The sequence below is a fragment of the Aulonocara stuartgranti genome (genome assembly GCF_965226115.1).
Source record: "Aulonocara stuartgranti genome assembly, chromosome: 3".
Classification (NCBI taxonomy): domain Eukaryota; kingdom Metazoa; phylum Chordata; class Actinopteri; order Cichliformes; family Cichlidae; genus Aulonocara; species Aulonocara stuartgranti.
The window spans coordinates 49,562,247-49,589,514 of record NC_138941.1 but is presented as its reverse complement, the minus strand read 5'-3'; the positions used below and the strand labels follow the sequence as shown (position 1 = coordinate 49,589,514).

The window sequence follows — 27,268 nt, the reverse complement described above, 5'->3', positions numbered from 1 at the left end:
TTTTATTTATATAGCGCCAAATCACAACAAAAGTCGCCTCAAGGCGCTTCATAGATACAGAGAAAAACCCAACAATCATATGACCCCCTATGAGCAAGCAGCCAAGCAAGCAAGGAAACTCCCTTTTAACAGGAAGAAACTTCCAGCAGAACCAGGCTCAGGGAGGGGCGGGGCCATCTGCTGCGACCGGTTGGGGTGAGAGAAGGAAGACAGGATAAAGACATGCTGTGGAAGAGAGACAGAGGTTAATAACAGATATGATTCAATGCAGAGAGGTCTGTTAATACATAGTGAGTGAGAAAGCTGACTGGAAAGGAAAAATTCAATGCATCATGGGAATCCCCCGGCAGCCTACGTCTATTGCAGCATAACTAAGGGAGGATTCAGGATCACCTGGTCCAGCCCTAACTATATGCTTTAGCAAAAAGGAAAGTTTTAAGCCTAATCTTAAAAGTAGAGATAGTGTCTGTCTCCTGAATCCAAACTGGAAGCTGGTTCCACAGAAGAGGGGCCTGAAAACTGAAGGCTCTGCCTCCCATTCTACTTTTGAATACTCTAGGAACAACAAGTAGGCCTGCAGTTAACTGCTAAAATTTAGATAATACAGACTCAAAGCAGCAAACATGACAGCACATTAATGTTTTATTAGGTGTGACTCAGTAGGAACAAAAGACATGTATTTAATATATTTTAATTTAAGTGTTTAGAAAACAAACAAATCTATGCTGGTTCAAAGTGAACGGTTTTTTTAAGCTGCATTATTGTTACATTACGTTATTTACATTATTGTTACTTATTTCTGTGCTTTCAAAATGTATTGAAATGAAAATAACTGCAAATCACTGTACCCCTTATTCTAACCTAAGACAACACAAAATGTCAGATTAATAATCTCTGTGATCCAAAAGTCTGCTGTAAACACTCAGTTCTCTTTGTATGACGTCAAAGAAAAGGGATCTTCCTAACATGGTCAGGCACACAGCTGTGGCTGTGAGGAAAAGCCCCACCAGCCTGCCAATCAGAAGAAAATTGGCTAAAATTGATCAAGAAAAGCTAAAAATGAAGGAATATTTTTGAAGTGGGCATCATGCAAAACTACTGTAGGAGACTCCAAGAATCGAAACATGGAGGCTGAAATGAGTATAGTAGGTCTGTTTTAATGTTTTAACTAAAAAATAAAGGATGAAATTCAGCAAAGGGCCCATATTTAAGAAACCACTCTGCTATGGACACACTGCTGTGGAATTAATATCTTTCAAAAGTTTTAATTGCACTGCTTTGTAAAGTATAATAGTTAAAAAAAAATAACTGTAAGTAGTTCAAGTGGAGTAGAAAGTCGTGCAGAAATGCTGTAAAATACTTCCATACACGTACTAAGTAGATTTACTTCTATTTCATTACCATGAACTTGTGCAATTTTGTAAATCCTTTTTGTCCTTGTGAAACAAATTTCCTGAACTCTGTGCACAGCACGCGTCACAAGCTGAGCAGAAAAAAACATTTACAGTTAATTTTAAACTGTTTCAGCAGAAATGAGAGACGATTATGGGAAGACATCTGGAAAAAAACAAAAAACAGTTGCATTCGCTTTCCTGAAATTCTCACATCACCTGACACTTCCTATAAAACCCACAAATTTAACCTTTCACAGTAAATACCACAAAATCCTCAGTAGACTACAGAAAAAAATGTACCATGTAAAAAATTAAAAGATATAAAAATGATACCTTGTTTCTTTAAAAACTCACGTTAAACCTTTGCCATGGTTTTTAACAGAAACTTTTTTCAGTAACTCACCATCACACTTTGCTACTCTGTGTGCTTTGCATATGATGTCAAAGCTACTTAAATTTTTTATCATTGTTTACTATTAACAAAGCAATTGTACTTTAATTTAACATCAGCATCAACAACAACATCAACATTTAACATCAGCCTTACAACAGGCTTTCTAAAGGAGTTTTCCATACACAGAGGAAAAGCAGCAGCTTCTTCCAGAATTGCACGATTATCTCTGTAATCCAGTCACATTTAAGCCCAGATGATAGACCACTCCAAAACCTTCATTTGTTTTACTTACTTTTACTCTGCTGCAATGTGAGGAATATTTAGCCCATTTCTTTCTGAGGTTTTGGAAAAAGAAGAAAACTGAACTGGCTACAAATAGTTCATTTTTACCTTGAATCGTTTGATATGAATTCAAATATGACTGCATTAAGTGAATACTGAAGAAAACTTGCTTTAACCAGAATTAATCGACAGCTGTAGATTCACAAGAACAACTTTTATTGTTCTTAACATTACAGTTTCTTTTATAGGTGTGTGTGTTTATATCAGAATGTCACAAACAGTTACATGATACATGACGTGGTTTTCACTGTCACTGCTGTCCGTGTTGGAGTTTTACTTTGGCTGGAGCTCAGCCAGCTTCATACTCACATGCACAGCAATCCAGGTGAAAATAATGCAAATCGTGTGGTTGCAGCTGTTCCAAGAACAGTAACCAGCAAGTTAAAACAGCACTATTACATAATACAATAATTACAAAACTCAAAAAAGATTACAGCAAAGCTCTAATAAATACATATCCCAATATATTACACAAAATGAATGTGGATAAAGTTTGAATTGAGGTGCCTCTCTTATAAAACCGTATTACTACCTACGATGATAATCAAGAAAAGCAGATATTGGGTCAGCACATTAAAATGACAACTTTGACTGTATTTCAAAACAAAAACTATCAAATAAGTATTTAAAACGTTGGTATGTTTATAAAATGCAATGCTGTTCTATGAAACTCACTTGGATGGCGTCCTGAAATAAATGACAAATCAGTTTATACTTAGAGGTCAACTCCCACCTAACTGACAGTTTCATTTGTCTGATTATGAAACGTTCCTCATTTAGTTTCAGGTCCGATCTCCATCAGCGGCTCTGAGTCTTCAGAGATGATGTTTCTGTGCTGAACACGTATACTGCCTCTAACAGACCGACGAGTGGACGAGCGGCGAAGACGCTCATGCGGAATGGACAACACTGGAAGTGAACTGCTGTTATCACTGTTTCTTTTCATCTCGCCGCTGGTGTCCAGATGTGATGAATCTTCTTCTGTGGTCTGTGAGGAGCTGACAGATGTTGTCAAGGCCTCTGGTCTGGGGTTGTCGTTGTTGTGATGAGACTTTGGAGAGGGCGGGATCGTGGGATTTGAGATGCTTGATGAGGATTTGGAGTCATTTGTACAGTCCCTTGTCTGGATGACCGGACTCTGCCTTTCATCATTCGTACCATGATTATCGAGACTCCGTTTTTGTCTTCTCACTGTATGAACACAAAAAAACAAAAATAATTAGCATCTGTTTCATTCCTGACATTTCGTTGTTCTTATTACACACACAAACTGTTATGACAAAGCCAACCTAAATTCAGGCTAAAATCCAGGTGCTTCTTACCATATGTATATTTTTTCCTTTTATTTTTTATTATTTGTTTTGCTTTTCCTTCACTTGTTTGATGATTCATTGAACTGAATTAGCAGTTTTAAAAATAACGCCTAGAAACTGACTTACCAGGGCAGCTGTGTTTCTTCACTAAATGCACAATACATGAACAGATGACAGTGGCTGTTAAGGTGGTTAAAACTGTAATTACAATGGTTACAGTGAAGGATCCCTGGTATCCATCTGTAATGACAAAAAAAGAGATTGAACCTGAAAAAGCATTTCGATAAAAGAGGAGGAACCTGCATAATTTCATAGCTGCTTTATCAGCACATTTTACTCAATAAATGTTGTGTGTCTGAATAGCTAATGGATAGTGAAGCATAGACACAGCTAATCCAGGTGTTTGATTAAAGCTACCTGGCAGGTAAATCTCTGAGTCTCTCGTCTGATGTATCTCCAGCTGGTGGACCCTGCAGGTGACCCTGGGACCAAAACACACACATTTACATCTTATTCAAAATGTGCACCAGTGGGGTTAGCGTGAGAAGGCATCTGTTGAAAGATGCAATTACACACTAATCAATGTATATTTACAAGTACAACTTTTTTTTGAAATAAACAAACTAAATGATCAAGATAAAAATTCTCCAACACATCATTCAGAATATAAACTTGTGGTAAGTTTTAATTTGATATTAAACCTGTTGGTAGCAGTCTGCAGGGACACTCTTCCTTTGACCGTGAAGCATCGTGAAGACTCTTCATCTCTCTTTGGGTCTTCGGCACTGATCTCATTTCCCTGATTGTCAAGAAATGTAATCTTAGGCTCAGGGAACCAGCACTTAGCTTCACATTGCAGAGTCAGTCCACCTCCAACACCAGGAACAACTGAGAGTTTCGGCTCAGAAACGGCACCTGCAAAAATATTAAATATTCACATTGTAGCCTTTGCACTTTCCAACCAGATAGATAGATAGATAGATAGATAGATAGATAGATAGATATCATTAAAGAGATTAAATGCAGCTCTGATCTTTGAGTGGACGTACCTACAAACAGCTCCAGTGTTGTGATTACTTTTTTCTTCTTCCTGATAATCGCACAGTGGTATTTTCCACTGTCGCTTATCTGCAGGTTGGATATCACCATTGACAGGTTTCCGTTGTGAAGTTCGTGCCTGATGAGGTTTGTTCGGTACCGAAACACTGGATTCTTCATCTCAAAGGTTTCACACCCATCTCGGTACAGGAAGGCAATATCTGGAAGTGAACTCTCCTTAGTCCATTCCACTGTTGGGACGTCTCCACTTGGGGTGATGTTGCAGGGCAGGAGGACAGTTTCACCTGCAAAGGCCACGATCTTTGGTACGACAATCACTGAGGGTTTTCCTGTGGATAATAGAAATAACAAAACACGGAGGAACTAATTACTGTGTTTATTCAAAGAACTGAGTCTACTAAAAAAAATGTTTGTGTGTGTGCAGCAGCAACCTCATTATTGCTTTATGCTTTAAAAGTTGCTCAGAAAGCATTCATACAAATATCAGGTCTCATCACAAGTGTTTATTCTCACGATACAATATAGTCCAACAAATCTGAAGTTTTCTTCTGTTTGTGGAAACTGAGACTCTAAAATACGCACAGACTGTGTTGTAGGTCAGTGATGAGCCTTATGTGTAATTTCATTTATATATTTGTAATAGCTAACCTCTTCACCACAGATTACCCAAGCAGGAGTCTCTGTGGCTGAAAAACGAGGCCAGCGCAGAAATGCAGCCTACTGTCGCTATTGTGGCAAATTAATGCTGGTTACAAAAGTGTGTCAGTCCCTACAGACTGCACATTTACATGCCCAACATTACCATATAAGAAAAGCATGTTTTCAGCCTGTATATAGCGAGAAATTACAACAGCTAAAGGTGCTTTAGAGTGTAAGAAACTGGGAGCTGGTTCCACAGAAGGGTGGTCTGAAAGCTGAAGGCGCTGCCTCCTCATTCTGCTTTAAATATCAGACGAACCACATGTCTGAGAGCGATGTTAATCTGTTAGTGTGATGTGGTGTCTTTAAGATAAGATGTCTGTTTTGTCTGAAATAAGGAGGAGACAGTTGCAGTCTCTGTGGATAGTTTATCCCTGCATAACGTCAAACGAAAAATCAGACAAAATGTCATAATAATTTTTCCAGCAGGAGACTCACAGTTCCAGGCAGGTAAAACGTCATGCACAAATACACTGAAACATTTCTGTGTACGTGCAAGTAGTAAATTTACTTCAATTTTTGTTTTGTTGCCTTTTTCATAGCATGCGCAACAAAGGAAATCCTGTCATGTGAGGCAGATTCTTAAACTTCCTGCATAACGTGAGTCAAATAAATGTAGAACAAACATTTGTAGGAAACTTTGCAATAAAACTGAGGGACAGTTATAAAGAAAACACATTAAAAGCACATTTTTAGCACAAAACCACACTGTTAATCTCTGCTGCAACCGTGACAGCAAAATCACCGATAAACGTACACAAAAAGTACTCTGAAAAATGTTTTACTGTACGGGTGTCACACATTGCGCACATTGATGTCACAGTAAATCGCTGTATTTTGGAAACTGTGGTCATTTGCTGTTTGCACACAAACATCAGCAGCAGTGTGATTTCCCTGCTGACTGCAGTCGATGCTCTACAACAGAAATGATCCAAAAATAACCTTTGGAAGTGAGTGAACTTCAACTTGAAATAAGAATTGAGGAACTGGGTGTCAATTTAGTCGAGTCATGTCGGTCAAAATGAACTTCCCCTAAACGTAGAAATGAACTGCAACATTCAGATTGTGAGAAACATTTGATAATATCGCTCAGCGTTTCAAGTTTAAACACAGAGAAGCTCTGTAAATGACTGACACACAGATTTTGAGCTTGTTTCCTCAAAATGTAAACAAATAGTCAAACAACATCCTGCTTTTATCGTCAGATATTCGATACAGAATAATACAGAAACTTTAGCAAAGGCATTAAAGGTAGACAGATACGCACTTTTACAGCGACTCTGTGTTAACATTTGTAAAGTGACTCGCTGAAAACACAAATCCATAAATCTCACCTGTACAACAAGATGAGGACAGGACAGCGGCGAGCAGGAGCAGGCGGACAAACCACAGCGACCTGTTCAAACAGGCATCAAAACAAACTTTGTTGACTTCGTCCATGGTTCCTCTTCAGAGAGCAGCCCGATACAGACGAAGTGGAACAGTTTCGACTGTTGTAGTTCAAGTCGCAAAAAGAGAAGAAGGCGGGATCAGAGCCATAATTTCATCATGCTGTCTGATAATTTTACACATTTATAGCGCTTAGTAGACAACAATCAAAGTACTTCTTCTTATACAGGTAGGTTTCCGTTCATCATCTATTATAAGTTCATTAATAATCATTAAATTGAAAGTAGCTTCGTAATGCTGGATGCTATAGCGCTTTTCTACTATACCTGACCACTCGGAGGCTTTATATAGTACAATATATTGTACTATATGACACATTCATCCATTCACACAGTCATACACGCAACTTTTTTAACACCTAAGTGCTTTCGGTATTTCTGTCTGCTTTCTGTTTAAACGCTGGTTCATCTCTTGATTTTGGAGCCTTATAACACTTGAATGATTTATAGGTCAGTGTTAAGGTCAGAGTTTCTTATAGTTTGCACATCTTTTGTCGACCAGTGTGCTGCGACTACAGGAGATGTCCACATTTTAACTGGCTTATGAACATGATACATTTTCTATTATTCCAGAAAACAATTATTGAGTCAATCTCATTAACATTATACCAGTGCAGCTGTTCTGCTATCAGCAGCTTGAACTTATAGTGTGAGGCTTTAATTGAACTCACGGGCAAAGCCCTGTGCAAACCATGAGTCTGACTCTGAGGTAAATCACTGCTATAAAACAATACAGTGAAACTGAGCGAGTGAAACTGAAATAAGAAACTGCAAAGTACAGCACACACAACCAAAGCTGTCAACATATTTCAGGCTTATGGAGCAAATTTCATCATTTACAAGGCTCAAAAACAAGTCAAAGGATTTTAACGAAAAAAGGTAGTGTTAGTGGGGAAAGTGGGACATTAAGTTGTGTTTTTATGTGATTTTTTCATCCCAAAGGAGGTAAGGAAGACTCTTTTATGTGTTTCATAAATCAACATAAATTAATTAAGATTCATGTGTTTGATTATATCGGCAGGTAACAGGTAAATTTATATTAAAATTATTTAAACAGCAGGAAAGTATTGTGAAAATATTGCAACTTTGTAATTATAAAGTGTTTATTTTTAGCTCCTCTCAGCAGTCAGGCATGAGCATACAAATATGCTTTATAGATTAAAAACAACTGTCAGCTTCATGGAGGATTCAAACCCAGCACCTGCTAATAAAAGTCAACTTGGAGAAGTGTGACACCACTTTTCTCTCTCACACATTTCTCTGTCAGCTAATTAAACAGATGCAGTTAATGTTGATTTCTTAAAATTATTGTATTCATGGTTAAGGTTGTGTTGTGTAAAACAACTAAAACAATGTTAGTTTGCACACACAGAGAATGGCCAGGTTTAAATAATATAAGCAGTTAATTCACAACACAAAGGGTTAATATTTCAACCAAATAACAATGTGTATCATGTTAGTGTGTAGAGTATGTTTGAATGTGAGTGTGTGTCTTTCTTGCCCTCAGTGTCAGCCTGACATCTACTGACAATAGCTGCTTAGTGTCCAAAATGCCACTGAGGTCCAGCTTTAATGTCCACTGAGGACTTTTTGATGTAGGGTCATAGAAAGAGAGATGTTATTGTTACCTTATTACTACTGCCTTTAGTAAGGTGCCGTAAATTCATTTTCTGACATGATGCTAATATCAATTTAAAAAGTGTCCTTTTGATTTTTTGAACAGTGTAAAAATAAATGTTTACAAATAAAACAAAAAAGCATCCTTATTTGATAACACTAAATGTGGCAAAACCTCAATTCTTACTGGATCAAAGATGATCAAGTGTTTATTCCTATAAATATAATAAAACTTCAAACTTTTCAATCTGCAGCTTGCAAAGTTTTCAATAATATACTGCTCAAAGACAGGAAGCACTCTGGTTTTATTTAGTCTCATTTAATGCACAAAGACTGCAGCATGATCAATTTTTTAACAAATGTAACTTTTATACCATGAAACTGTACAAAACCCCATCAGTCGAATCTCTGTAATGGAACACAAATGCAAAATGACATCATTTATAAACATCACATTAAAGAGAAAAGTGCGAAACAACAAGAATTTAATTCCCGGCAACAAAGTCCCAGGAGTGAAAAGTAAACACTTAAAGCATTTGTGCTTTCCATCAGAGTGATGGAAAAGCAGTAAGGCTGAAGTAACAGAGGCTCTGAATAGAATTCACACTTTCATATTATTGTAGGATCTTTACAATATAAAGCACCTTAAGGCAATCTGTTGCTGTGATTTTGTACTACATAAATATAAAAATGAATTGCATTGAACTGAGACATTCACTGTGGCTCAAGTAAAAGAAAAATAGTAGTAGTGGTAAAATAGTATTCATTTTAAATGTTGGCAGTGCTTGCCTTTATTTGTTCATAAAGTATGAACAAACTATATGGGAATGGGGATAAAACACACACAACAGATTTGTGTCTATATGCTGTTAATAAACTAGTAAATGAGGGTCAATCCGACCCAAATACTGTGACTGAATGTCAGCATCTTGCAGGAATAGTAGTGGTCAACAACTTATTGCAAGTTTCTATTTTATAAATAGATTACACTAAAACCTTTCTTATAGGCAGCCTTGTGTAACAGCTATTACAATATGGATCACTCTCAAGCTGCAAAGATTTAGGGTAATCTGCTACGGAGATCTTAGCTGCTCGAAGCTGATGATTCAGCCGGCTTTAGAGGCTCAGTGGGAAGAATTTTGTACACATACGTTACTTTTCCTTTTTTTTTTCCAAACCACCCAAACTTCTATCTAACTGACAGCTTTTACTAAGATTCAGTCACTAACCTGAGATGTTTCATTTAGTGTATGAATTTGAGAGTGAATGGATAGTGGTATTGTAAAGCGCTTTGGGTGCCTTGAAAAGCGCTATATAAATCCAATCCATTATTATTATTATTATTATTATTATTATTATTATTTATACAATTTTTAAACCTGCCTGATCACATTTAGTTATCACTCTTTATCCAATCAGATTTTCATCTTCGGATAAATCTGCCAGGACACCGTATGGGTTGTTAGAAATGCCTGAGAGAGTATTCCTGCGTGGAGACCTTGGAATGACTCCATGAGTCCGTTTCACAGACAGACTAGTTGAACGGGGAAAAGGCTTTTCTTTTGAATCTAGAGGAGTGAATGACACAGCATCATTAGTTATTGAGACAGCAGAACTGCCGCCATAACTGCTTCTTCTCATCTGTGGGCTGCGTGCTGGATTTTGTCTTAACGCAACAGGTTTTGAGTCCTTAGTCTGGGGTAAGGTGCCAGATTTTGGATGGCTGCCGTTGGCTGAGGATGCTGGCTTAAGGGGCTTGCTTTGGTAGGGAGACTTTGGTGGGGGTGGGATGCCACATTCAGAGGTGCCTGGTGAGGATCTAGGGTTATTTGAGGACTGGCTGGACTGTTGTGCTGGACTCTGCCTGGATTTGAGGTCGTTCAGCTCTTTAGTTAATCGCTTGATCTCGTCTTTCTCCAAGCTCGATTTTTGTCGTCCCACTGTATGAACACAAAAAAAATATACAGTTAGCACTTCTTTCACTCCTGACGGTCACTGATCTTACAACAAAGACAAAAGTTAGTGAATGAAAAAATACTTAGTAACAGTTAAACATAGAGCCAAAAAAACTGACTTACCAGACAAGTAACCTCTCTGGACTAAAAAGAGCAAAGTAAAAACACAGATTACTGTGTGCACCATGATGGTCGTCACCACAGCAGTTGCGATGATTCGAGTGGAGGATTTCATGCATTCATCTGAAATGATTTAAAAAAAAAAAAAAAAAAAGATCAAGCACGAACAATGGGATAAAATAAAACTCATTACACGAGAAGATTATCTCCATAGTTTGTTTTCTAAGCTGCTTTTAACTGAAATGTTACCACTAAGGTTTACATATCAACGCATAGTAATATAAATATAAAAATATGATCTGGGCCATACAGTTTGAAAATAATTTAATTACAAAACGTGTCTTTATTTATTTAACAAAAATAAGACAAAATGCAAAAGCAGTCTGTGGGAAACCAAAGTACACCCTTAATGCCTTCATAGGAATTAAGAGGGTAAGCAGCCAGCTGCAGCTGATCAAACGCACTTGATTAATTGATCACGAGCAATAAAAGTCTGCAGGTCTGGAGCATTCAAGTGTGTGCTAACACAATGCAACAACTCTGCCTCGAGCAGACATCCCAGCAAATTCACCCCAAGGTCAGATCAATGCGCAAAAAAAAAAAAAAAAGGACTCCAGCAATGAGCTTATAGAGGCAACTGTTGTTGATCATTAATCTGGCATAGGTTACAAGGCCATTTGCAAATAGCCTGAAGTCCATAGTTCGACAGTGCAAAAGATTATTGACAAATGGAAAAAGTTCAGGACAGCTGCCAGTCTAACAGGAGTAAATGTCCCTGCAAATTCACCCCAAGGTTCAGTTGGTATAATTTGGGTCATACAATGGGATAATGGTCCCCAACACAGCAGCAGATCTACAACAGAATGGCTGAAAAAGACGTTGTAATGGTCCAGTCAAAGTCCACAAACCAAACTGACTCAAATGCTGTGGTGAGTAGGGATGGGTATCGAAAACCGGTTCTTGTTGAGAACCGGTTCCCACTGTTTCAATTCCTTGGAATTGTTTGCCATTTTTGCAAACGATTCCCTTATCGATTCCAGTCGCCCCGAATGACGTCACCGCGTTGCGGAGCGTCATTTACCTGGCAGGAAACACGGTACCTAAGCGGCTCAAACGCTCAAAACTTTCATTATACTTTACGAGAACGGATGACAACAGGGCAACTTGCAATACTTGCAAAGTAGATATTTCATTTAAGGGAGGAAACACTACGAATATGCAAAAGCAGCATAATTTGCTCACAAAACACGCGATGACCTTAAATGAATGTCGTGTTTTTAATTCCGCTCCAAACTCGTGAATCTCAACCCAGCAGCAGCGGTAACGTTTGCACGTCCTCTCCCGTTAATGCGGCAGGTAAATAATCAACTAACAGTGCATATTATGTTAGCGCGATCTGCCTTATTACAAAACCTGCCATTAATGTGCATTTAGGTGACCATGATGAGAGAGACAGACAGAGTCTGGCTCAGATGCTGGCAGCTCTCGCTGCAGTCTACCGGTAGCGTCTCCTTTCAGGCCAGGATAGACGAATGTCACCGAGCAGTGACTAAGTTTGTGGTCAAAGGCTTGAACCCATTTGCCACAGCAGATGCCCCCAATTTTCGGTAAGTGCATGTGTTTAATTGTAGGCGGGACATTACTGGATATTCTTGTGTAATTGCTACAGAATAATTTATGTTATACTTTGTTATTGCTACAGAAGAATATTTATTTTATTATTTTACATTTAGAATTTTTTTTCCTGGGGACCCTGTGACACCCCATTGAAGAGCCGTAAGCTGTGGATCTCTTAAGATCTCACTGTTGGGTTTGTAAGGCCATGTTACTCCTAAATTTCTATCTTGTTCAAAGAGAAGATATGAAACAAAGTTCTAAGCTAATCGTCCTTAGTGTTCTCCTTTTTTAAAAAGAATCGATAAAGAATCAAATCGTTAAACAGAATCGAAAATGGAATTGGAATCGTGAAAATCTTATCAATACCCATCCCTAGTGGTGAGACAGGAGCAACTGACACAATGTAGTGAAGAAGAGTGGACCAAAACTCCCCCAAAACATTGTGAGACACTGATAAAGTTATGCAAAAAGCAATTACACCAAGTTATCACTCCCAAGGTGTTTTCAAAACTACTGATTCATGGGCTGTATGTGGTTTCACGTTGCTTATGCATCTTCTGTTAAATAAATAATCACAAAATGTAACATGTCATGCTGTTGTTCATCTCCGGTTGTATTTAAATAACTTTAGAAATATTAAAATAAATATTTAGAATGATTGCTTATCTGTAGCCCATATACATTGAACTGCAGAACTGCAGGAGTAATGCGATGTTAGAAGATATACTAACAACACGTTTGTTTTTTAACATCCAAAATATAGTTAAATTTGATTGTTATTTACTGAGAAGTTACTGTTTTTAAATCTAAGTCTAAATCTAATTTAAATAACAATTATTTATTCATCCAGGTGTTTGTTAAAGTTCTGGTGTACCTGATATGTAAATCTCTGAGTCCCTGGTCTGGTTTACCTCAGGCTGGTGAACTCTGCAGGTGACCCTGTGATCAAAAGACACATATTTAGGATTTATTCCTTTGCTATTCTAGAAAAAGAAGAAAGTGTGCACACAGAAAATATTCTGAAAACATATCCCACTTAGTTTAACTAAATGACCCAGATTGAGCCACTTTAAGTTTGAGTATTAATACTGTAATGAAACCTGTTGGTAGCAGTCTGCAGAGTCACTCTTCTTTTGACGGTGAAGCATCCCAAAGACTCTTTATCTCTCTTTGGGTCTTCAGCACTGATTTCATTTCCCTGAGCATCAAGAAATCTAATCGTAGGCTCAGGAAACCAACACCTGGCCTCACACTGCAGAGTCAGTCCACCTCCCACATCTGGAACAACTGAGAGTGTCGGCTCAGAAACAGCACCTGCAAAAGTAAGAATTATTCAGGCTGTTGTCTATGACCAACATTTCAGTTCAAATGTCCATAGAAAACTGTGAGAAACAATTAGGAAATCTCATCCGAGCTTTAAGATAGAGATACATGACTAAAGAATCTGCATTTGAACCCAAGAGAACCTTTGTCACAAATGATGTGGGTGAAAATGCCCTCTGTCTGCAGAAACGGTCCCTGCAGACAGTTACTGCTGCTTAGAATAAAGAACGAAATCTGTGAAATGCACTCCTCAGGTTGTTTAAAGAAACATAAACCAAAACGTGAGGTGCGTGCAGACTTACAAAGTGAAGAAAATTACTTTAGGGGGATTAAATGCAGCTCTAATCTTTGAGTGGACGTACCTACAAACAGCTCCACTCTTGCGATGACTGTTTTCGGGTTCCTAACAATCGCACACTGGTATTTTCCACTGTCATTTCGCTGCACGTTGGACATCACCATTGACAGGTTTCCATGGTGAAGTTCATCCCTGATGAGGTTTGTTCTGTACCGAAAGACTGGATTCTTCATCTCGAAGGTCTCACATCCATCTCGGTACAGGAAGGCAATATCTGGAGGTAAACCCTCCCTACTCCACTCCACTGCTGGTACATCGTCGCTAGCAGTGGTGCTGCAGGGCAGGAGGACAGTTTCACCTGCAGAGGCTACGATCTTTGGTACATTGTTTGCTGAGGTCGCTGTTCCTGTGAAGAGAAAAAGGCATAAAACAGTGAGTAGGTCATGACTGTGTTTTGAAAAGAGTTCTAACACATTTTATCTGTGTAGCAACAATATAGTTACTCATCACACAAAGTAAGCACATTTATAGGGTGCAGCTTCTTGTTAGAAACCCAGAGGACAACAGATTACTCATACATATAGGGCATGTGCATGCATGAGTAATGCCTGTGGCTTCAGATGCTGCTAAACATCTCAGTTTTAGGCAGTTTTTCAGCTTGGCTCTGTTTGATGTTGAAGAAAACTGACTATAATAGATAAAGATGCTTCAAATAAGGGATATTTTGTGTGGAAAGGTGCTAAAAGACTTCAATAACCAAACCATGAAGATAAAGCTCAGAATAGTAAACCCTTTTTAACATTTTTAACAAAAAGAGGGACTACAAATCTGCTAGTAGGGTCCCTACAGATAAGAAATCACCAATCTGCTCTAAACACATATCTGTATTAGAAAGAAAGGATGTGGAAATGATCTTTCAAGGGTTGTTTTTTTTCTGGCTTGTACATTGTTAAAGCAACGTAAAAGGTCACGCACATGTGCAATGAGAATACTTCTGAAAGTAAATTTATGTCTGTTTGATGTCGACTACTTCTGCACTTTTGTCCTTGTGAAACTGCTGAATTCTCTGGGGTTATACAAGTCTGTCTGCACAGCACGATCACAAGCTGAGCAGAGACAAACATTTCCAGCTACCTTCAACTTCTTCAACAGAATTGAAAGACGATTACGGGATGCAACATGAATAATATGATGGGCCACATTTAATAGGAAGGGGGAGGTGTGTTTACCAAACATGCCACTGATATACTCTAAACATCCTGTGAACTTGTCCCTGAAATCTAAAGGATAAAACTCAGGCAGTGAGAATCTGTCACTGAAGCTGCTTTTGGAAGTTTCAGCAATAAACATATGTTGAGCTTTGGTAGATCACGACTTTAACTGTTAGTCAACATTCAGAGCAAACACAGTCTGACTGTTCTGCACACGCCCACACAAACCAGAGCAGTCACATACCTACAGTACAAGACAGTACAATGTTTTTCTATATTGTTTCCATGGTGTCATTGTCCTAAGATTATGCTAATCTATATTCAATCACATATTTAAGTTTATGTTCTTATTATATTTGTCCAATCTCTGTGACTAATAAAGATTTACTATCTTATCTTTTCTTTTCTTATCTTATCTTAATAGGTTTCACACTTGGCAGCCAGAACTGCAAAAAAGCGTTTATGATGACCTTAAACAGCTGTCCATGCTGGGAAACCCTCCAGTCTGACGGGATTAAAGCAAGACGCCAAAGGTGAGTGGGCCACAATTTCCCCACGGCGACGTGAAACACTCACTGCCACTCATCGAAGCAAAACCCACTTCCTGTTTTTACCTTTTAATTCTTTCGACAAATGCAAACATCTGCTCACTGAAGTCGACGCCTTTAGCACATAATAGATGACCGAAGATCACACTCATGTTAGCAGCATTAACACAGAACCAGCAGGGACACACTTTTAAAGCCTTAAAGCCCGACTTCACAGTCGTCGCTTTTAAACGCATTAAGATCGTTATCTCTGTTTCTCAGATATACCGACTTCCCTTTTCGAAACATAGCGCTGTAGTCTCGCAATTATGGGATGTTTTATGTTCTTATAAGTTGTCTTTTTTTCTTTTTTCTCACAGACCAATCAGGAGATTATTTTTTTTGTCCTTTTATCCTTTTTGTCCCCTCCTTTTTTTTACACTCCTTTTTCTTGTGCTTCTGTAAAGTTACTTTGTCACGCCTCAATAAAAGCCTACGCTTTCCGTGAATCAACTGAAGTACGAAGAAACCTTAAAAACCTGACTATTCAGACAACCTCTGCTTCCTGAACGGGCTCGTTTTGACCGAGCAGCTGCTGCACGGAGATCGTCCCCGGCAGCTTTTATAACAAATATATTAATGTCTGGTTTGGAAACTGGAGCGTGGAAAAGCCATCTACACCCGAAACACTCTTGTACGCTCGCCTTTATCCAAATCCTACCTGTGCAAGAAGAGTGTGCGGCGACGAGCAGCAGGAGCACAGAGAAACACAGAAAAAGTGACCCACTGGATCCACGGGGTTTTAAAAAGGAAAAAAGGTCCCAAACTTTCTTAAACTCTTTCGTACATCCTCTCCAGGGAAGAGCCTGAAGCAAAATGACGAACTACAGTTTGGCAAAAAAGGAAACTGGTGTCAAGCCTGCCTCCAATTCGAGACTTGCAGTCAAGCCAGCCTCCAGTTTGTTTTACGTTCCCTGTGTATTCAAAGTATTACGGGAATGGATGTGGAAACCGGATTTCAAAAGAAAAGCCAACTTCGAGTGAATTAACAGATATGTTAAGAACATAATAACATATAATTTAGGCTTCTTTTTTTTATTTTTTTTTTTATTTTTACAAACTCTAATGTTAGATCTATATGACACAGCCTTGTACCCTAATTGTGCCCTGTCACTATCAAGGCCATCTTATTTTGGATTTCAAAGTAAAAGCCCTGTGAATCTTCATTTTTGAACTACTCTTTCAATGACTTCATAATGCTCTTAAAAGCAAAAGTCGTATTTCCAAATACTATTTGAACTTTATATTAACACTTTCCAACCACAGTCTTTTTCACAGTAATACCATATCAATATCAAGTCAGTCTGATTTTGCCTTTCATAGTAATGGCCCTTTGAAATTGTCGATATTTGACTTAATCTTCTAACGATTCAAAATGCTCTAAAATGAAAAACTCTTGTTTCCACAGGGTAATTCCACTTTAGATCAACAGTATACAGACCCACAGTGATACCATATCAGTATCAAGTCATTCTGTTATTATGCCTTCCAAAATAAAATACTTTTCAAATTGTCCATAATTGACCTACCTTTCAGTGATTTCAAAATGCTCTAAAATGGAAAATTCCTGTTTCCACAGGGTAATTCCACTTTAGATCAACAGTATACAGCCCCACAGTGATACCATATCAATATCAAGTCATTCTGATTTTGCCTTCCAAAGTAAAAGCCTTTTCAAATTGTCCACAATTGACCTAAATTTCAGTGATTTCAAAATGCTCTAAAATGGAAAATTCCTGTTTCCACAGGATAATTCCACTCTGTATTTACAGTATAAAGCCCCACAGTGATACCATGTCGATATCAAGTCAGTCTGATTTCACTTTCCAAAGTAATGGCCCATTGAAATTGCCCATATATGACTTACTTTTGTAACGATTTTGAAATGCTCTAAATAGAAAAAAATCCTGTCTCCACAGGATAATTTCACTTTAGATCAACAGTATACAGCCCCACAGTGATACAATATCAATATCAAGTCATTCTGATTTTGCCTTCCAAAATAAAAGTCTTTTAAAATTGCCCATATCTGACTTACTCTTGGAACGATTTCAAAATGCTCTTAAATAGAATATTGCTGTTTCCACAGGCTAATTCCACTTTAGATCAACAGTATACAACCCCACAGTGATACCATATCAATATCAAATCAGTCAGATTTTGCCTTCCAAAATAAAAGACTTTTCAAATTGCCAAGATACGACCTACTCTTTTAAAGATTTCACAATGCTCTAAAAATGAAAATTGCTGTTTCCACAGGATAATTTCACTTTAGATCAACAGTATACAACCTCACAATGTTACCATGTCAATTTCAAGTAATTCTGATTTTGCCTTCCAAAATAATGGCCTGTTGAAAATGCCCATAATTCACTTAACTTTCAGTGATTTCAGAATGCTCTAAAATGGAAAATTCCTGTTTCCACAGGATAATTCTACTTTAGATCAACAGTATACAACCTCACGATGTTACCATGTCAATTTCCAGTCATTATGATTTTGCTTTCCAAAATAAAAGCCTTTTCACCTACTCTTTTAACAATTTCAAAATGCTCTTAAATTGAAAGATGCTGTTTCCACAGGATAATTCCACTTTAGATCAACAGTATCCAACCCGACAGTAAAACCATGTAAATTTCATGTTGGTCTGATTTTGCCTTTCAAATTAATGGCCCATCAAATTTGTCCATATGTGATATACTCTTTCAATTATTTCAGAATGTTTTAAAAATGAAAATTGCTGTTTCCACGGGATAATTTCACTCAAGATCGACAGTGCACACTATCACGGTGATATCAAGTCAATTTGCCTTTCAAAGTAATGGTCCATTGAAATTGTCCATGTATGACCCACTCTTTCACTGACTTCAGAATGCCATTAAAAGCAAAGTTGCTGTTTCCACAAGATCATTTCACTCTGCATTGACAGTATACAACCCCACAGTTTTATCACGTCAGTATCGGAATTATAATTGTTCATTTGGTACTTTTAATAATTAAACACGGATGCTGTTAACAGGACAATTACTGTTTCCACTAAGTAACTGGAGTTCATGCAAACCATACACAACCTCTACAGTGGTAACATCTCAATCTCAAATCAATCTCGTTTTGCATTTCAGAGTAAAAGCCTTTTGACTTTGTTTATAGGAGCTTCTCTTTCCACGACATCAGAATGGCATTAAATGGAAAGTTCCAGCTTCTATGAATTAATAGTTTGTGCCAACACATATCATTGCATATAATCTAACAGTGGAGTTTGGAACAGTTTTTATAAAAAACCAGAGGAAGCTGGAACTTTCCATTTAATGCCATTCTGATGTTATGGAAAGAGAGCCGTCACTTACGAAGTCACAGTCAAGCTAGCCGCACCGCCAGCCGCACCAAAAATGTGGTTGCACTACTCTTACGTATATTACGGTATGGGTGAAGCCCGGTTTAGAAACGCAGTCTTTTGTGTCCTGACCAGTGTTGGTCAAGTTACTTGAAAAAAGTAATCAGTAACTAATTACTGATTACTCCCCCCAAAAAGTAATCCCGTTACTTTACTGATTACTTATTTTCAAAAGTAATTAATTACTTAGTTACTTAGTTACTTAGTTACTTTTTAAAAACACGATTTACAACCTGAAGAGGTGATAAAGTGATAGATCTTTCAGCCCAATTCTACTTTTTCTACATAATCCATCATACAAAATGTAATCAAATGGAAAAGTCTCTTTTTTTAACTTGTTTTATCAGTTTTAATCTTTTAACTTTATGCATCAAGCAAAACATTTAATTATATGCAACATTCTCTGACTTGAATAAATTAGTTTAACATTTAAAGCTATTTTCTACACATTCCAGCACATAAAATAAAATATTTTTTGTGTTTTCACTCACTCTTTCAAACAGATGCAAGTAAAACACAGCAGAAAATAAATAAAGTCAAAGACTCAGCGGTCCTTTTGCTCTATTTTCACCTGTAAAGCAGGAGCAGGGTAGGCGGAGGGTTACCCTGGTGTAGGTGTGCTGCGGTCAGTTGAAGAATCCGCGCGAGTGTCTCTGTGAGTTTCCCATCACGTCGTAGCTACTCGGTGCTTGCTCGGAAGTTTAGGGGTTTTTTTCGCTGTAAAAAGAAGTTTTCTTCCCACGCACGATGGACGCTAATGTTTTTGTCACTTTTTATGGAATCAAACTCAAAGTAAGGTCAGTACTTCCACACTTTAAACGCTGCACGCTCATACTCTCTCCCGCACTCGATATATTATCCATTGTTGGTCTGCACACAGCTGCTGTCACCAACGTCGCACTTGCATACGTCACTGTCATGAGACATTCTCGCAAAAAAAATCACGGTTTTAGTAACGCAGTAACGCAGCGTTCCTACGGGAAAGTAACGGTAATCTAATTACCGATTTTGCAATAGTAATCCCTTACTTTACTCGTTACTTGAAAAAAGTAATCAGATTACAGTAACGCGTTACAAGTAACGCGTTACTGCCCATCTCTGGTCCTGACACTATTTTACTTCACAATCCACTCCCAGTTTTGGTTTATCTCCACTCCTCCCCCTGTGATCCACAGCCCAAATTACTGTATGATTCAGAGAAAATTAACAATAAAATTTACCCAATTTACTCTACTGTACTTTTAATGTCCACATCTTTGACCTCGGATTACAGGAAAACTATAAGAGGTGACACAGATATTTCACTGGATTATGACTCTGGGTGACCCCCACTCTGCACCCTGTCATCCACAGCAAAAATTACTGTACAGTTTTTGAGAAAATTGATAGTAAAATATTCCCATTTTGCTTTACTGCACTCTACATCTTAAAGAAAAAACACATCAAATTGAAGAGTAAAAATAATGACAACAATATGTCTACATTTTTTATTAATTTTTTTAAAAGTAAATGCAGTCTTGTCATGGTCAGAGTTGCCCACTCATATTTAACTAATTCAAATAAAAAATGTTTTTTTGCTGGGCCCCCCTTTGTTTTACAAGAAAAATATTCCCCCCCGCGCGCGCGCACGCACACACGCACAAACACATCCTCCAACCACACACACCCATATTTTGCTCCATTGTGGTTTATTTCACACCTCAAACATTTAGTAAACAATTAAGGAAATACAAGTAATCTGCAGGTAGTAAGAAAATGAACTACTAACTCTTTTATGCTGTTATGCACGTAAACGGCGTTTGGAATCATCAAAAACAGAGATTTTTCAAAACTCCTTTTTGGGGTTTATGTGTGGAGGAGGAATACAGAGTTCGTCATGCAATGTTAAAGGTATGTGCCTTTTTCCACGTCACGCTGTGCGCCACGTTATTGTTTACAGGAGATGAATTGCAGAATGGCAGATAGTTAGATTAACAGTATTTTGTCTCTATCTTCAGGTTTTAGACGCTTACATTTACACATGCAGTTACTGTCCCTCCATTTAGTCAAAGGAGCTTGCAAAGAAAAGCGTCTGGACTTCTTTAAGTTACTTGAAGACGTTTCACCTCTCATCCGAGAAGCTTCTTCAGTTCTAAGGTCAAATGGTGGAGAGTCCCAGATATAAACCTAGTGGGAGTAACCCCCCACAGAGGGACAAAAGGACCCCCTGATGATCCTCTAATCGCCTGAGCCAAGGTGTGAAACTGGGTGTGGGTCCCAATCAGCCAGAGTTTCGGGTGAGTTCATTGTGAAACCTGGCCCCACCTTATCATGCGAATTCCTGAGATCAGATGGCCCAGGATGTGAGTGGGCGTTAAGGCGTCTGGGAAGGGATCTCAAAACTGGATTATAGATGGCAGAGAGTTGGTGTCGTAAACCCCCGCCTCTGTTCAAAGATGGTCGCTCACAGTGGACATAGATGGCTTCTTTCACTCCTCTTTCAAACCATCTGTCCTCTCTGTCCAAAATGTGAACATTGGCATCCTCGAAAGAGTGACCTTTGTCCTTAAGATGCAGATGGACTGCTGAGTCTTGTCCTGTGGAGGTGGCTCTTCTATGTTGTGCTATGCGCTTGTGAAGTGGCTGTACAGCGCATGGCACAACATAGAAGAGCCACCTCCACAGGACAAGACTCAGCAGTCTTGTCCTCCTTTGACTAACAATTACAGCGCATATCTTACAAATCAAAAAGATATGTACAAGTATAAGTATAGGTGGTTAAGAACAAAGCAGCCATTGAACAAAGAACAAATGAACAGTATATGTCAGAAATAACATAAAGCAGCATACAAGTACATTAAATGACCTTCCATATAAAGTAAAAAAAAATTAAAAAAAAACAAACAAAACAAAACAAAAACAAAAGTACCCACACACAGTCTAGCTACATCAGTTGAAAAGCAGCATCAAAAATTCAAGTGAGGTGTGAGCTTTATTTAGATTAGATTAGATTAGATAGAACTTTATTAATCCCTCGGGTGGGTTCCTCTGGGAAATTCGATTTCCAAAAAGCACAGCACCGACAGAAGTTTCAGAGTTACAGAATATTATATATATATATATATATATATACACACACACACACACACATATAAATACAGAGACAATATAAATAAAATATACGAAGGGGATAAATAGAATAAATAGGAATAAAAAATAAAAATACAAGTGAATGAATTGCACATTTCGAGTATTGAGGTCTATTGCACTGTTGACTATTTACAAAAGTATTGCACAAAAAGGTATTGCACAGTGTCCATCGTGTCCCATCTCCGTGACCAGTCCACGTTGCTCGTCTGTCGACAGCCCACACACTAGGTGTGTGGTCAAAGACCAAGGGCGTTAAATTCGAGTCTTGGCCAACGTTCTTAGAAAGCGACCCACGGTGGTGGGGCCCGATCGAGGTGGACCAGACCCGGCGACACTGACCAGGTAGATACAGACACACTGACACAATCTTGCGTAAAATCGTATTTTAAATTCAGGGAATTTAAAATAGCGAAAGTAGCTCGTCGCGACTGGAAGCTCCCCACTTCTGTGGGTTTAAAGTAGCTCGTCGGCTGGTAGCTTGGAGCTCGTCGACTGGAAGCTCCCCACTCTTGTGGGTTAGGTTTGGAGCTCTGGGTAGCTCCCCCAGCTGGGTCAAGGGAATAAGTAGCTCGTCTACAGAAAGACTGGCAGCTCCCCTTTATTATAAGGGTTCCGATCGCGCGAATAAGTGTGAATGTGAATGTATGCGTGTGTATTGTTGTAACTAACGGAGCAAGCTGAATTTTCACGGTCCGATAAGAGACTGAGCTGCTCCTACTGTGTTTTTCTTTTACTGCTATTCACTGACGTGCTGGTGAGTTGAGAGAACGGTCGAGTTCCGTCTCGTAAAGTTCACACCGCTTTTGGAAATAGTCCGAAAGTAGAAGGGCGTGTGAGCAACCACTCTCGTCTCTAATACCAGCGAAGGTGATAGCAGCTGTATTGTGTATGTATTACTTAAACAAAAATAAGTAAATACATAATTAAGATGGGTAATCAAGCAAGTGAAATTAAAACTCACTCCTGCTGACGAGCAGTGGTGAGAAAAGAAAAGTCCAGACGCCGGACAAAAACAGTGTCTGTAAACTGAGAGATTTAAGAAAACAAAATATAAACAGTCGGGAGAACAGAATCCAACTGCCAGTTTAGTAAAACCAGAAGACGAGACACTGTGCAGTTCCCACAATCCTTTTAGTAAACCATCACTCATTCCTGCAGCCGCATCTGCAGCAACACCCATATCAGGAAGAACATAATAATCCCTTATTAGGTGAAAACTAGAGATCAAAGTAGTTTGAAGTAGTTTAAAAGGGTTGAAAACAGACCCCACTGAGTAGATATAAATATAAAAAGTACGAAATAAAGATAAACAAAGGGAAAATTACAGTAGAAATGATCTTTAGAGTATTTGAAATTAATAATAGCAAGGATAACAACCTGTAAAGTGATATTAACAATGAAACACAGTTGGCATGATGACCATGCCCAGCATGTATAAAATGAATATAAAGCAAATAATTCACACAAAAATATTTTAATAAAATAAATAAGGTATATTAAGACTGTGTCATTGTTCAGCCAAGGACAGTGTGTGAAAAGGTAACTGTCTCCACCCTGGGAAAAGGATGATTCTGCAGGTCATCTGAAGCCCTTGATGGATACAAAATAAAATATAAATAATATATTATAATAGACCTGCCTGGTCCGCCATGCAACAGAGAGAACAAATGTGACCGCAGATTGGATGAATTCTAAATTATCTGTTTGCTGAATAAGATGATCCTAACTATCAAATTGGCTCAGGAGTAGTATAGTGGTACACACTGATAAAATATTATGCTATTGCTGTTATATAAGACAAAGAGGATAATATTAACAATGACATAATATTAATATGAAGAGGCACCTTAATCGGTTATGATGTGAGGTGGATAATTGTTAAACAGTAGTCTGCATCAAGCTTAAGGTTTGCTGAAACTCAGTGTAATGACATGTGAGATGAAGACAATACGGAGAATAACTAAACTAATGAAGTGCATAGAGGCACTTGACCAGCTTGAAACCTATCATCCTAGAATGACACATTGCTGAGATATAGAGCACACCTATAATAACAACCAATAAACAAAACCCTGTAGACAACAGCTACAACTACAGGATTGAGAAGCTGAATTAAATATGTAGACACTGCTAAGCTGATGAGCATGTTACACATTTTCTTTTCTTTTTATTTATTTGTTTCTTTTAGAGCAGAAGCTGCTGTAACACACCCAAAGAAAGACTCTAGGTCTGACCAACCGTCTCAGTCGTGGGCAAAAAGATGTCAGTCAATAAAATTCTAAAAGATAATTTATTGACAAAAAATATATCAAGAGATAAAGGATAAAACAGTCCAGTGTCCCACTTAAGAATTGTATAAAAACACACAGTCCCAAGGCCACACAGCCAAGTTGCACTCCACATGTTGCCTTTAACAGGGTTAGAAGTTGTCCTTGGAGACCCACCACCCTGCAAGCATATAGTCAGTGGTCACTCAAGCCTCTGGAACCCTGCTGCCTTTAGGCTGTGGCATATAATAGGCCCTGGACTGCACAGAGAGACAAAACAACACAGCAGTGTTTGTAGTGTGGGCTATAAGAAGACCAGTGTATCAGTGCAATCAAGTACACCTGCCTCTAATTAGTCCAACCCCATTCCAGCCATTGGCTCACCAAAAATGTGACACACACAAAACCACTCCCAACCCAGTGCAACTTCACACAATAATATGGAGCTGAATTAACACAGGCACATTAGTCTACCATGTTACAAGCTGCATGCTATTAAAAGCCAACATATGCAGACTTCTGCCTTGTTCGGATGGCAGCATTTTTTTTTTTTCTTTTTCTTTTGTGTCCTGACACGTTTATGTTTTTTGTTTTTGTTTGATTATTTTGTTGGTTTTGGAAACGATTTTAAACGAACTTGTGACAATACTTGAGAATCACAGTGACACATAGTGATTAGGCATATGATTGAAAAATGCCTAGGTTTAGAGCTGTGAGCTATGAGCTGTGAGCAATGCAAAGTTAAATATATATATATATATATGTATAAATGGGAAACAACCCTAACTTGAAAGTTTGAAATGTGTGAGATCCATGAATTGTTTGAAAAACTAGAAATTATTCAAAACTGCCTTAAGTGAAAATGTAGTGTTGCATCTATTCTCCCAAACCAAGACAAACAAAAAAGAAGAAGCTTTCTGTAACTTCAAAATAAGGCTGACTGTTGACAATAGACTAAAACACTAATTCGCAGGTGGCTATCAGGAACAGAGAGGCGAGCAAAGTCACAAACACCAAGGCTGCAGACAGCCATGCAGAAACAGCAGATAACATAGAGACAACGCCTGCTAGAACCGTGGAGAGGAAGGTCACTTCCCACGAGATTGTAGGAGTAGAGGACAAATTAGTTGTAAAGTCAGCTTCAGGCCACACAACTGTACAACAATTAACTGCCCTTTTAGAACTAGTACACACAGCAAGTGGCCGCAGGTGCTTTATTAAATGCATATGACCCGTCGTGTCCAGTAAATTTGCTAGGTAGAGACGCTCTGACAAAACTTAAGATAGCAGTCATGCCATTCTTTTCTGGTATTAAACCTGAGTGCATGCTAAATGACACCCGCCACATCCACTTTCCAGAAACCGACCGAGTATCACAACATTCTGAGATTTAAACAAACTCCAGGCCCAGATCCACCTTATGATCAGCAAGTGTGGAAGCTAGGAGAACAGCATTTGACCTTACAGCACAGGCCGAAATTGTGTAGGTTACGCAGTAACCACAGATAGTAAAATAATAGAAGCAAAACCCCTTTCTTCTTCGTGTTCTGCACAGAGCGCTGAGCTGATAGCTGTGATACGCGAAAGTGAAATACACAAAGACAAACTAATAAATATACATACAGACAGCCAGTATGTTTTCTCTGCTGTACATCATTTTGCAAAAAATTTGGCATAACAGAGGAATGATTACACCAACTGGAAACCTGGTTCAGCATGCCAACCTCTTACAACGCCTACTGACTCTTTCATTACTACAGGCAACAACTTTGCCGACAGAGCAGCAAAATAGGCGGCACAAAACACAAACACCACATTGATGGCAGTAAACACACATCAGATTCCACTGGATGTGTTGAAAAATGAACAAAAAGCAGCAAGCACAGCAGAGCAGGCAAAATGGCTAAAACACGGTGCAGTTCTGACAAACGACTTAATGATGTGTTGTGGCAAGCCAGTGTTGCCAAAAAATTCCTCCACAAAGTGGCGGCATTAGTGACTCATGGCTGTACGCATTTGTCAACGGGGGGACTGACCAGTATTGTCAACTCTCATTTCTACACTGTAAATTTTGAAACCTCAGCAAAACAATTTGTCAGAACGTGCATGACGTGTCAAAAATGTAATGCTCAGGGAAACCTGAGACCACACAATCCATATGGACTTTATTGAGCTAAATGAATGCCAAGGGTAAAAATACACCCTAGTGGTTATAGATGTATTCTCAAAGTGGCCAGAAATCTACCCAGTGAAAAAGGCAGATACAATTTCAGTAGCAAAATGTATGTCTAAGTTGTAGGAAAATAAAGAGATGATTGTAAATGACGAAGAACGTAATGATGTCTATCAAGTGTCTTGCAGATCACAGCCCGGTGACTGGGTTCTGATCAAAGTGCTCCAAAGGAAAAACTGGAGCTTGCAAAATAGCGGAACGACCATCTTGCATCCATCAGAGCCAGTAAGTGAAGCCATCTAAACACAGCTGACGGCAGGCTTGCCCACTTGTTGTGATCTCGCCCGGTGGAGGGGTCAGCTTTCCTGGCCGGGGGGTCTACTCGCGACAGGAGGGTGTGTCCCGTCGTCATGAGGTGGTGGCTCTTAACAACTGCAGCGGCCCTGACCATGGCCGGGCTCCTCACCTTTGCTTCCGTGAGGGACAACAAGTCACGTTATATGGAGAAAAGGCAGACACTGTATGACAAAGGAAAGTACACCAAGTTTCCCCATGGCTATGCCACTAATTTCTGGTGGCAGTTTATGAACACTACAGCTTACTTGAATAATAAAACTGACTGCTATGCAAATACATATACACTTTCTGCCCACCAAGGAACGAGAGGAAGTGTATGGACTGTTCACTCAACGAAACCTGTGCCAGTAACGCGACACTGATGAGCCTCAACTGTCGCTCCAACTACAGCTACCGAATGATACTACAAACAAAGACTCATTACCAGACAGGATGTGCACGGACGGCACCAAGCAGTAAAGGAACCAGAGTTTCGCATCTGAGGAGGAGTGAAATTCTTACAGAGCTTGATCCCCGGCATTGGAGTTGCCGAGGTGCGGGATCACGTGGAAATCAACCGATATGCTCTGCT

At 38.8% G+C, this 27,268-nt stretch overlaps 2 protein-coding genes across 2 annotated transcripts; both read right to left on the bottom strand.

Annotated features, from left to right (window-relative positions):
- Window positions 1-2,265: 2,265 nt before the first annotated feature.
- Window positions 2,266-6,710, bottom strand: LOC309703274 (butyrophilin subfamily 2 member A2-like). The gene is made up of 6 exons (XM_082528025.1): window positions 6,536-6,710; window positions 4,493-4,831; window positions 4,145-4,358; window positions 3,861-3,925; window positions 3,570-3,683; window positions 2,266-3,321 (listed from the first exon to the last, which is right to left on the bottom strand). Exons 1-6 carry the CDS (start codon window positions 6,639-6,641, stop codon window positions 2,903-2,905), a joined length of 1,257 nt encoding a protein of 418 aa, XP_082384151.1. The 5' UTR covers window positions 6,642-6,710; the 3' UTR covers window positions 2,266-2,902.
- Window positions 6,711-9,608: 2,898 nt separating this feature from the next.
- Window positions 9,609-16,159, bottom strand: LOC309703275 (butyrophilin subfamily 2 member A1-like). Its single transcript, XM_082528026.1, has 6 exons — window positions 16,039-16,159; window positions 13,644-13,985; window positions 13,059-13,272; window positions 12,833-12,897; window positions 10,345-10,464; window positions 9,609-10,206 (listed from the first exon to the last, which is right to left on the bottom strand). The coding sequence occupies exons 2-6, from the start codon at window positions 13,810-13,812 to the stop codon at window positions 9,674-9,676; spliced, it is 1,101 nt and encodes a 366-aa protein (XP_082384152.1). The 5' UTR covers window positions 13,813-13,985; window positions 16,039-16,159; the 3' UTR covers window positions 9,609-9,673.
- Window positions 16,160-27,268: the final 11,109 nt, after the last annotated feature.